General features: G+C 37.8%; 2 protein-coding genes across 6 annotated transcripts; both read right to left on the bottom strand.

Moving 5' to 3' along the window:
• Positions 1–8,948: 8,948 nt before the first annotated feature.
• Positions 8,949–12,738, bottom strand: LOC118432893 (glutathione S-transferase C-terminal domain-containing protein homolog). 5 transcript variants are annotated; one of them, XM_022087762.2, is made up of 9 exons: positions 12,537–12,730; positions 12,330–12,412; positions 12,029–12,145; positions 11,830–11,923; positions 11,557–11,739; positions 9,970–11,467; positions 9,891–9,905; positions 9,630–9,777; positions 8,949–9,515 (listed from the first exon to the last, which is right to left on the bottom strand). In XM_022087762.2, exons 6-9 carry the CDS (start codon positions 11,360–11,362, stop codon positions 9,119–9,121), a joined length of 1,953 nt encoding a protein of 650 aa, XP_021943454.1. In that variant the 5' UTR covers positions 11,363–11,467; positions 11,557–11,739; positions 11,830–11,923; positions 12,029–12,145; positions 12,330–12,412; positions 12,537–12,730; the 3' UTR covers positions 8,949–9,118. The 5 variants fall into 5 exon arrangements, with proteins under 5 accessions (XP_021943454.1, XP_021943456.1, XP_021943457.1 ...); XM_022087764.2 differs by having other exon boundaries at positions 9,970–11,398; XM_022087765.2 differs by having other exon boundaries at positions 9,970–11,398; positions 11,565–11,739.
• LOC110842056 (protein JTB) lies at positions 11,577–12,592 on the bottom strand. The gene is made up of 5 exons (XM_035857537.1): positions 12,537–12,592; positions 12,330–12,412; positions 12,029–12,145; positions 11,830–11,923; positions 11,577–11,739 (listed from the first exon to the last, which is right to left on the bottom strand). The coding sequence occupies exons 1-5, from the start codon at positions 12,590–12,592 to the stop codon at positions 11,577–11,579; spliced, it is 513 nt and encodes a 170-aa protein (XP_035713430.1).
• Positions 12,739–12,756: the final 18 nt, after the last annotated feature.

Genomic DNA, 12,756 nt, shown 5'->3' with positions numbered 1-12,756 from the left:
TAACTCATTGAAGCTTCCTCTCGTGAACTCAATAAATTACAACATTTATCGAAGAGTTTGTGACGTGCACCTTGGAACGTATTTGTCGAAGGCTGAGAACAAGGAGACAGATTTGGGTTCGTACTTTAGCGAATGACTAAATCCGCCCACAATGAAAGCTTTCTTCGGAGAAGTGAAATTGTGAAGAGGTGAAAATCCCAAAATGTTGGGCAATCCTAAGTAAGAGCCAAAGAGAGTGAGTGCAAGGCTAAGATATGAGCAACTCTTAAAATATCGCAATCAGACCAAGGAATTCTTTTTGATCCTCGGCTTATACAATTCGCAATCCCTTCGCTCGAGGCAATCACCGATCGGGTTTCTCGGCGTTCTCTCATTTTACAACAGGCTTGATCCTTCCATCGAGGTTTAGGCTTTCACCACATTTCATTATTTAAAATGGTTGCTGCTTGATTGAAGATTTGGGACAATTGGGAACCGGCAGAAGACGAGCTTATTCCAATTCGTAGCATAATGTTCATCCATAAATTTGACGCTCCCCTTACGCAATATATGTAACTATATGTGTAACTCATTATCTCAGTCTATACATGTCTAACATATATCAAAATTCACAAAAAGTGCAGAAAAGTAAAGCATGAAACTACCAGAGGCTAATTGGCATGAACTCTTATTTCTTTGTACAATGGAATCCATTACAATAAAAAAACTCAGATTGTCATTTATTGATAGAAATGAAGATGGAATGCCCAACAAACGGGACATTTTTTACGCCAATCACCCTCATGCCACACTATGTCTTCAGAGTTCAAACTGTGTAGTAACACAATGGGAAAAGGAATCTCAAAAAAATTGAAGAAAGTTTGGTAAAAGTTTTATAATATAAGAATGAGAGTGAAAGTGGGAACGGGCAGTATAATGTCCGCTTTTAAAAATGTTGAGAAAGTTGGCTCATTTGTTTGCGTCTGGATGAATTCACTTTTGCATTTCTTAGCAGACCGTCCAAGTTTCCGTCCAGCAAAGAAGCAGCGCCCAGCTGGTTAGCACTTGAAACATGTCCAATAAAATTGTTTGAACTTAGACCTATCGGCAATCAGGTTTTCCTAATCTTCCATCCTCTTTCTTCACCAGGGTGGATTAGATGTGTGTAACGGTGTAACTTTCTACCCTTGGAATTTTCTATAAAAATACACGCGCAGAGAAAACGGACGATTGGAAGTATTATTTATATTTATGGGTGCCTTCAAATCTCGGTCAAGTAAACAAACATATAAAATTAGTGCCTACGTATGTGATAGAATGTAGCGATATATTGCATACATTGTGCACGTACAAAAAGCCCAATATGCTACATGCATATACATACATACATAGCTACGTCTATATATAAATAAATACTTTACGTACGCATTACCTATTACACATTCATAAGGAAACTTTAAGGTTTGGTGTCTAATATTTAGTGCAAAGATGATTATTATTGGCCATCGCAATCCCAAATATCACTCACTATTTTCATTCTCACTAATCTTCAAAGTCTGGCGAGCATTAGGAAGGGAAGCAATAATTGTAGCTTCTGCGAGAACAGAGCATTAGTGGTTACATCGTTTAGAAGGAAAGCAGGAATTACGATACGGTAAGTGGACCTGCACTTGAGTCGAAAGACGACGTGCTTTCTCTTTCCAAATTTCGACTTGGATTCTCATGCTGTGGTTTATATACATATTTACGTTTAGATTCGTCCCCTCCTCGCAGAGCAAGATTATACTCGGAGGATGGCAATTTCTCTAACCGATGTAATAAAGTGGTTCTATGTCTTGCGTGATGTCTCGTTCGAGCAATTCAACTATTCAACCACCGAATTCAAAACTCGTCCTTCTTTATCAGCAAAACAGTCGTTCTCGGGGATGCATGATGACGCTGGTCTTAACGCCGTGATGATGCTGTGAGTGAGAAGTACGAAATAATTACTTTTATTTCCTTCCTGTTGAACCCTCCTCACTTTTGGAGCAGTAATTATTATCTTGGACCAGGATTGAGTTTGAGTTGGTAGCTATATGAGCTTGGTAAGTAAGTGTTGGGAAAGAAATAACGCAGAGAATAAAATTCCCATAAATTTCCAAAGAAGGTGAGAAGGAGGTTGAGGAAGGCTATGGGATGAGTGAGTACACCAGACATACATAGGAAGGAGAGACGAGATTAAGATTCCTGCCATGAAATATGTGTTTGGGCAAAAGGAAAACTTGGAAAGAGGTTGATTTTATGTCACATAGACTGGCGTGAGAAGAGGTAAAAAAGCACTAAACTTCATAGTCCCAGCTGTGACGAGAATGAATCATTCCTTCAGTCAGTCAGCCCAACGCTGGCGACGACGACGACGACGGAAGATGGTGTAGCGTAGGGTGAACATGCGTGAGAGTCCAGACCCAGGACCAATATATGTTGATAAAGGTCTAAAAGGGTCCAAACTGACACATCTGACCACCCGAAAAGTCCAAGAATTCTTTTATTTACAGCACACATAATGCTTTCTCCTTAACGTCATCGGCATTTCTCTCACCCACCCAAAATACTTTGGGATCTCATTTCTGGTAAAACGGTTCTTCATATTCTCGTCAATATAGCACTTATATATGTGTAGCACAATACTGTATATCGCTTCTCGACCAAACCGCCCCGACTTATCATCCTCCACACCACATAACATTCCTTTCATGATTTGTGTTTATTCACTTCAACACCAAAAATATTTTAAAGAACAAGGAAACGGGGGTCATTTCCACATATATTCGAATACACAAGTGAAAACCTTACACTACACAACACAAGAAAACGGAGACCAAGACGTTTTCCCCTCGTATTTCAATCTCATCCTCAATTGATTTCTTGAGCAAATAAAATTACTTGACATTGAATTACCTCTTGAGAAAGGATAAGGAACCTGAGGGTAAGTGAAGGGGAAACCGGGCTCCTCACCACCACCACACCTCCCTCGTCCTCCTCTCGTTGTGGAGGAAATGGTCTTGAGCGAAGGAAAGAAAGCCACAAATCTCACGTATATCAGCAGAACTCAGTCATGTATGTGTAAATAAGAGAAAGTAATATGGATGGAAAGCGTTGAAGGAATGTGTCGAGAGGTCGGAAGCGTGAGCGGAGGAAGTGAAGTATGAGTATAAATGTCAACAATACGAAATAAGTGCCTTATTTCCTTCCTTCCAGTATATTAGTATATATTATTTTGTGACTATATTTACTGACATGCATTGAGGAGGGTCTATCTACCACGACAGCTTGGGCTGCCTTATTTGTATGTGTGTGTGTACAGTCTAGCCAGGTCCAGTCTCAAATTTCTCCTTTCGTCAAGTTGACACGGCTGCATTATTTAGTAGTCGAGATGCAACTTTGTTCAGTGTGTAATGGAACGTATCACAAATATTAATCCAACTCCAGTATTCACATTTAAATGTTTTTTTAAAGCAAAATGAATATGCTAAGAATCGAGAAGAATTTTTTTTACCTATTACAACACGACGTTGATTTTATTTCTGCCAGAAATTTGAAGGAAAATGAAATGCAAACTATAGATATTTATTTGCAAAATAAAATTGTTAATTAGCTACCTTAAATTAAGAAGAACCCTACGAGGTTATAAATCACCAGATTTTATCAAATTAAGTGATTAAAACCACGCCAGGAAGATCATAATTTATTAGGTATTTAACATTTGAATATGATAAGGGAACTACATATACCAAACTAAATACTATATATTTTTGCACCTGACGCCAAATATCTCTGAAAACATGGTAGCACTTGTATGCAAAAAGCTGATACTTTCGAAAGGCTGCCAAACAAACATTCATCGCCACTCACACAACTGGTATAGATAGGAAATAACCATTATTCAAATGGCGTGCACTTTTTTCGCACAACGTGTCGACATGTTGCAGCATCCCAGTTAGAGTGATTCCGTAGCTGTATATGACATGACCCTGGCAGTTTCCCTTCAGGCATAGGTAACCCATAGGCCAAATAAATAGCAATGACCAAAGTAGCTTACGCGGCACATTTTTTTAGCCGATGACGAGAAATGAGAACGGCGGATCGTAACATTTGAAACGGTGACCAAAATGAACATTGTGAGACTTGAACAGTTGCTGTGGTCCATTTTCACACAAGAAATCTCGTCAGACAGCAACGAGGCAATGCCACGTAATCGGTAGCAGGCCTGGACTGCTGGTCACAACGACTCTCTGTAGAGTTTCAAGTCCAACGTTCCTTCGAAAATTGAGTGAAAGCTGGCTGCGTTTTGTGAGAGACCAATCGGTTTTCTCATTCGTGAAACTCGCTCTCGTCATTCCGCCCTTTATCTCGTTGATTATGGGATGTTGAGCCTGGTGGTTGATGAGCTTGGTCTCATCGTTTCTTCATTTGACCACCACACCCTTCCTCCCTTTACAGCCACTTTCTCTCACTGATGGAAATCCATTCAACCGGTTGTTCAAGGCTTCAAATATCCAATGCCAGCCAACTTATCTCCACCGCCGTCCTCATTGTTCAGCCTCTTTGGTCTATTCTGTCCTGCTGCAACACCAAGGACAACTGTAAACTGAACTCTTAAGGACGCAATAATGAAGTTTAAACTACACATTTAATTCCAATCGCATCATGACATCTGGGAGAAAGAGAAAGATATCTCGCCAATTTAATTTGGAAAGACGAGTAGAATAAGATTACACCAACACTTATTTCTTCACTAAACTGCAATCAACTTGGTTATCCTACGTACCTACAGCAAGGCTTTTGAAATGATTTTATTGAGCAAAGCCCCATTATTTACGTACGATGAAACTGCCATCCTGCAAAGTTATAGTGAAAACGACATGCCATTCTTGTTACAAAAATATCAGAACTGAACGGAGCAGTAGATACTTTCACCTTGCTAAAATTTACATTCATGGTTAAAAACATAACTTAAGTATCGCAAGTACGGGTTTATTATACGGAGACGATGCATGACTGGTAAATTAATACTGACATGGTAAAAAAGGAGCGTCGCGTTAAAACATGTTGCTGCAATGAGATTGAGACTAAACTGTCATCAAGGATGAATTAGAATTTACAATATTTTATTTTGTCTGATTCTTTGATTTTAGGGTTGTTTCAATTCAACCATTTTACATCTTGGAAGCAATTAAAGTAAAAAAAATAGAGAGAGCAACAACAACTCCAAAATTGTGGTGTTAACCTTTTCCTTCGTAAGAGAATTCTCAAAAATATCCCGTTGCTGCGGAATAGCAACGCCTCGCAACCACAGGTTGGCGTAGCAATTTTTTAATTACCAAAGCTATATCACGGAGCAAATGTAAATTTTAGTGATATGTTCCATGGATATAATTCCAAAATTATTCAACTTTCTGTGGAGGCATTTCATTTCAAATATGACGTAATCATGGAGACATTTCAGCCCGACCCAGGACTTATGTACCTGTGTTGTCCATCCGTCCGTCTTGCGTCTTGCCCTTCGTGAATCTTATTCTATCAACTTGAAATTTTGGAAAATTAAAAATGGCAAAGTAATAGTAAAAATTTAAAGTCGATAGGATAGATTTACGAGAGTTATTGATAACCAGGCAGGCAGAGACACACCGGACAAAACATGTACATGCATACATACATAGCCCCTGACTCGGGCTAAAAATCGAATTTTTTTCAAAATGCGTAAATCCATGGAAAAAATATTTTTTTCAATGAGAGGAAATATCCTTCGCTACGCAATAAAGTCAGTGACCAGAGGAAAGGATATTTCCTTCTTTCCGTATCTATGCCGAATTTTGAGACAACGGATAATTCCGTTGCTCCGTCGCAACGCCTTAAAAATTAGGATGGAAATATCCTCTGTTCCGTCACAACACAACGTTTATGACGACGGATATTTCCATTGTTCCGCAGCAACGTTCGAAATTCGGCGACGGATATATCCATCGTTACGAAGGAAAGGGTTAAATGATGCGTTGGCGTTTCTTGTATACAAACTCGCGTAATTGGATGCTAAAAGCCTCAATGCATGCAGTGCTGCATGAGTAATTCATTCAAGTTGACGTGGATTCCTTATTAAAGGGTGAACCCCCTGTATGGTTAGGCAGTGTACGTCTGTCCGTCCGCACCATGATATCTCGAGAACGGGTATGAATTTCTACATTTGGGTTTCGCCAAGTGTTTCTAATCTGCCCGGGAGTTTCAAGTTTGAAGATGGTGGTCGTGGGATACACCCCTTCCTGGGGGTGTGGTAGACGAAATTCGAATTTTTTGTTGACATTGTTCATGGTGGTGTTCTACATTCCATAAGACTATTTTGACTGGTTGGTGTGCCGGGAGTCAATTTCTTCTGCAATTAAGATTTTGAAGGAATCTGAGACAATACTAGAAATGGCTAGAAAAAAGACAGGATGCAGTTTTGAGGAAGTGTGGCGAATCGTAAAATTTCCATATGGCTTCGCCCCTTTGTTGCATTTCGTTTGTAACGGTTTATTTTTGTCGTGGGGAACGCAAGTTATCGTAAACTGACTAAACTGAGTACTCAACAAAATTAGCGACACGAATCAAGCTACATATAATCCGAAATTTTATGAGTAGTTACAAAACACATGTATGGAAAGCAAGAAGACATCAATTTACTTGCGTGTGCAGGAGAGGAACACAAAACACACTCAACAAAGAACTCGAATTAATTACATTCTCTTAAAATGAATTGCAGAGATGCGTGGCCGGAAAGTGAACAAGAGGAGTTATTGATTATATAGGATACATCACACAATGGTCATTGAAAGCTTTGTTATGGAACAAAGTATGCTTTTACCACATTTTAGACTCGCCATAGCCCTTGTAACATTGAATGGTTTTGCTAAAAATGAAATGTTTGGTTTTGTTACATCCATCTGACCCACTTTTTTAACCACGACACTTCTAGTGATTGTGTTTTACCCGTACAAACATATTGCTCAACAAACATCCAACTTGAATCCTGAAATGAAATTCGAACTACTTTCACTTACTGCACATTTACAGCTCCTGTTCCCCTTGCAAATAAATGCCAATGGGTTTTGTCAAATGTCAAAACAAATACAAATTACACAGTGCTGGACATTGGAAGGGATGGTGAGTAATATGTGCATCATAGAAATATTATGTATTGCAGTGTATAAATTTTCTTTTTCTTTTCAATTCGACAGTTTTGAACTGAAAACACATCAACGGTTTCTGACTTTCGGCTTAAGTGATCATTTATCATTCCTTAGTGCTGGAGTGGAATAGTAGCACAACTCGAGTTCTTTTCGACATGTGACACAAAGAAAAATGGGACGATAAAATGGTTCCATTATCTTGCTTCAAGTCTCTATAATAAAAGATTTGGCTAACCTTACGTAGCATACATGTCCATATAGATAGATATGTATCAAATGGAATTTTATGCTGTGTCTCTATTGAATTTCTTTCCAATAACTACTTACATTGTGTGTACCATCAGATCAATTATAACATCTTATCAATACCTTGTAGTTTGAAAACAGCCAAGAAAATCCATTACATTATTGCAGGTCAATAATTTGTCAAACTACGAATTATGTTGTATTCAAGTTTTAAGTTAAAAGGTCAATTTGAATGGGTTAGAGCTATGACTCCTATGCAGATCAGCTTCCACGTAATTATGAAATGCGGACACCTCCGAGTTATTTTCCCTTGTAAAACACATCAAGTTGTATAGAATTTCGTCTGACTAGCAGTATCGAAATCGACCCTGGCATGACTTTGAAATGGAAAAGGCAGGAGATAGACACTCAATTGTTGTTGTTGTATTGGTCGGCTTAAAGAGATCGAAAATCACTACCGGACGAAAGTGTGAAATGTGATGGCTTTTGTCTTTAAGTCGAGTGCAGTGTTATACGGATAGAGTTGGTTGGTAAGGAGAAGCGAGAGAAATCCTTTGTTGTTGTGTTGAGATGATCCGAGCGAGTACATCTAAATGTGCAGGACGGACGAAGGGAGAAAGCCACAGGGTGTTTGGTTTAGGACTAGAGGGAAAGATGCGGCCCAACATATAAGTAAAAGGAAATGGATGAAAGGGAAACCTCTTTTGAATTATCTGAGCAGAAATCGAAATAATCTCGGTTTCTCTCTCCCCGACACTAGCAACCATCATCTTAGTACTGTCAAAGTACAGGATTCAGCATTCAGTATACCGACCGTGCTGAATATTATGTCCCCACCACACGGACACGACATGGATTACGACGACCAAGTGGGAGTGGAACGAGTTGACTTTGTTTATATGGCATGTAATATTACATTTGTAAGACAATAAGACGTCACGAGAGAGAGCAAAGAGTGTGTCGGTGGACATGGTGAGGAGAGTCGAATTGAGAATTCATGCGAGGAAATTGCCGGATATCTGCCAAATTTCAAACTCTATTTTCCAATTCACTTTCACTTTATCTCTCTCTCTCTCACCCTCGTGGAAAGTCGAGTTTGTTTGTGAGAGAACCAGTTAGTTATGCAAAGCCAATAGTTGTTTACTTGAAGAGGAGGATAAAGTTCCCATGTAATTCTAAGGATATCAGATTGGACAGAGTCCATGATCTTTAAAGCCTTGAGAACTAGCACTACCCAAACAAACGAGGTCACTCAGATATCAAACCCGGTTGATAATGATTTCGATTTCAATGTCCAATCCAATTTTAAGAATGTCGGTATGATTGGAAAAGACAACTATCCAATGTCTCTAGGGTAAATTGTAGAATGTGCATAGCGTGCGTGGTATATATATATCTCCTTCCTGGTCGCTATTCACGACCTATTCAGGTCAGGAACTGCCAAAGCTACTATTGTATGAAGTCTGCTCAACGCTCAAGGGGAAACAATGAGATGAATGAAATCAACAAATCACCAACACATTTGTTCAAAGCCATATTTTTTAGTGGGTATTTAATAGATAAATTAAATTTAAGACGTATTCACAAAGAGAGTGTACACAAAGAAACATATGTAACACATATTCAATGAGTGAGTAATTGGTATAAAAGATATATAGATATAGATATTTGAAAAATGGTGCATATACATATCAAATACTATAGCCTACTAAAATGTGATTTTTGGGTGATGCAGTTTGAGGAACAATTTTCTTTAGGTAAACTGTTTGATATCCATGTTCTTGTGCTTCTAGACATCTATCAGTATCAATAACTTGCATACAAAGTTTCCCTTGCTCCGTCTTCTCATTCTCTTCATCGTGGGTTTGATCTGAGGCGTGTGAAAGGACGAAGTAATGTTTCAAGGAAATACCACTTTCTTGAAATAAACTGCTTCTCGGGTAATGAAGCATGTGATTGTTCTGAACACTACCGTAACAGCACGGACAGCATACAAATGAAGCCGGAGGATTTGCGGAAATACATTTTTGCAGAACCAGATCTGTAGATGAACCGCAAGCATGAAGAGCCACACCTATTTCGAATTGGCTATCAAAATAATTCATTATACAATAATAATAATAATAATACAGGCCAATAACTCATGTTTTGTTGTAGTAAAAGTATTAAGTACTGAGATAGTATCATAATTAAATAACTAACCTAAAATAGTAATCCAAATTGCATTGATACAGCAATACATTTGTGAGTTTGAGCTGGTCGATTCTTTCTCCAGCACGGCGTAGAGACTCTTCTTTATTCTCAACCAAAACTATTTGACAGTTAGGAAGTAGGAAAGCCAGCAAGATACCTATTGGCGATAAAATTGCTTTGATCATATCAGACATTTTTTCCAGCACGTACTTAATGTCAAAAATATTAATTCAATCATAGAGTTAAAGTTATTATAAGAATGTTCTGCACCTAAATGTCCTCCACCTGTAAAATTAAGCACACGATAAATTATCATATATGTAATTATTAATTAGTTAATAGTACTTGCCTGAACAAAAATCTACAATTCTTATGGGACTTGAGGTAGAATTATGTTGTTTGCTTTTCGCTTCGACAATTTTCATCACTTCTACAGTCATGCTGGATAGTTGCTGATTTTTCTTCTCTCGTCTACTTGGGGGTAGATTCCCTCCTTCAGGTTGAGCCAAAGTTGGTATATCTTCCCAATTTAGAACTTCTACGACGTCGGTGACCTCTTTTATTTTAATATTCGATAGGTTAATTGCCGCCAAAGCGTCCAACACGTCATGTTGTTTTGTGAATACTCTCGAATTTGGATTGTAGCGTGAACGATCACTCTTGTACAAGCTTTCTTCAAGGATACAAGGAATCTTCCAAATATAACCAGTTTCGCGACATTGGAAAGCTGTAGTCCCAGGTAGTTTCAAGTTTTTGCTTAGATGAAACCTTTCATTCATAGTCGAGTACCATGAATAAATGTTTGGGAAATATTTTTCGCACGTTTGGGATCCATAGAGCAAGTGGAAGAGACAAATGCATGGGTAGAGGATTAAGTCTGATAGTAGCATTCGGGGTCCTTCTGCGAATTTATGTTCAATTTCTATAGGAGAAACCTTGTCATTCTTGATAGTTTGAGACATTTCCTGTTGTCGTCTTTTGTTGCTAATTTCTTTTCTAATGTTATGCATCTTGACAGGCATTTTTAGATGGCATTCAAACCGGAGTAATTCTCTTGACAATACTTCATTTTTCGTGCCGTTGACATTTAGTGCAACCTCTAAGCCTTCAAATATATCGACTTCACAAAATTTTGTCCAAACCGAAACCTCAGAACATGCCTGTAAACATCCACCTCGAAACCCTAAAATTTCTTGCAAGGACTGTGCCTCTGTTGATGATGGCAAACTTGATGAAGAATCCCAGCTCAACTTCATGTATGCAAACTTGATCATAAATCTCAGAATAGAGCTGAGACCACTAATTAACCATTGCTTTTCTGAAATGAGCACAACTAATCTATGTGAAGCAAAATTGTACATTCGAAACCTAGCATCAAAATCACCATCACAGTTATTAAAGGACTGTAACATTTTCACTATTGGATCACATTTACATTGATAAGATATTTGAGTTTGGAGACTATTGAATGGAGTATCACAGCTATTATCATCTTCATTATCAATTTTGCATGGCAGTATTCTTACAAATGCAACCTCAATCCACTTGAAAAGTTGATAAACTTCATAGATCCACAATATATCGCAGCTTTGTGGGGGTAAAATTATTTCCCATTCTCCAGTTGTCAAATGCTTCGTTGAGTAGACAGGAAGACGAAGGATGGGTTTACTTTGTATGCTATCAAAATAACCTTTGGTTTGTCTGTAAAACTCTTCCTTGGCTTCCTTGTTATTCTTCTTCATCTTAAAGCAAGGAGTTTGTACTTGGTGTCTTGAGCACTAAGTAGAGACAAGGTCCACTTATTAAAATTGCATCAGGTTGGATTTACTTTTCTATGAAATATATTTCTGTTGTAGGTAATAAATAAATAAATAAATAAAGATAAACATTACACAATAGAAAATTACTGGGTGAATTAATTTCTTTAATTGCTTACCTCCTCACATTTATGCAATTTCACATTCCTGATGCAAGACGACGCTCAATATTTTTAATAGTTTGTCTTTCAAGTATACTAGTTCGATATCGAGAAAATCCGAAAGAAACAACGGCTGTAAAAAGCATAAGACTTTCAAAGATCCAAAATCTTGTCTTGGCTACACTCGGAACATCAGAGCAGCTGCAATAAACGTTTCACAAGCTTATCAAATTCAGCTAATAAACTTACGTCATCGATCAACGGCATTCGTTATATGACTAACTCACTCACCTTCTAAAAAATGCACCAGAAATATTGCAGTGAACAGTTTCCTTCAGGCCCGTGAGTCTACATGCAGGAATGCTTCCACTGTTGATTTCGATCTCTAAACAATTATACAAACAAATAAAACATAGTACACAGTAAGAAATAGGTTCATATCATGTGTTGTGTATGCATTATGATACAGTAAGTAGGTATATATTCTTACGAGTACAGCGTGAGCATTCGGCAACAATTTTATACTCCTCTAATTCCCAACAATTCGTCTGTTCTTGTGGACTTGAAGATGAGCTGGGTTTATGGACAGTAGCACTGAATCCACTATCTGCGAAATATTATATAAAACCTTCATTATCAACCTTTTTATTATTACCTCACAAAAATATATACAACATACAAACTTGGTGAAATGCAAATTAAGTTTGTATGTTTACTGGAAAGTCACTACTGCTACTAAAATATACCCACAATTATATTGAGCCATATTTTAGATCAAAATGTTGAATTACCATTACTTTGAGGCACGGGTGTAGGACTCCAGTGAGGATCTGAAGTTAATTTCTCCTCCAAAAGTACAATAATTACGGTCAACCTGTAACAAATGTCATGCGTGCATATTTTAAATGTAAGTATGGTTGGTACATCATTCTTCGAGTTTCTAAATTTATTGACAATTTATTCACAATAATCACGCATAATAAAAACTTCAAACTTACACTCCTAAGGCAATAATAGAGATGATCATTCGCCTCTTGGTACACAGCTCTATCATGGTATTATAGCAGTTACCTCGCAAATCAGTATGTCACAAATTAGAACAGATTTGCAATTTAAATTTTACTGTCACTTGTCTTTATACTTGTGTTTTTTTGCAGTATAAAAAATCAAACTCGGTTTTCTATTTCGTACATATGATTGAACTCCATGGATTACGCG

The sequence above is a fragment of the Folsomia candida genome, unplaced genomic scaffold (genome assembly GCF_002217175.1).
Source record: "Folsomia candida strain VU population unplaced genomic scaffold, ASM221717v1 Fcan01_Sc001, whole genome shotgun sequence".
Lineage (NCBI taxonomy): Eukaryota > Metazoa > Arthropoda > Collembola > Entomobryomorpha > Isotomidae > Folsomia > Folsomia candida.
This window is presented reverse-complemented; position numbering and strand designations above follow the sequence as displayed.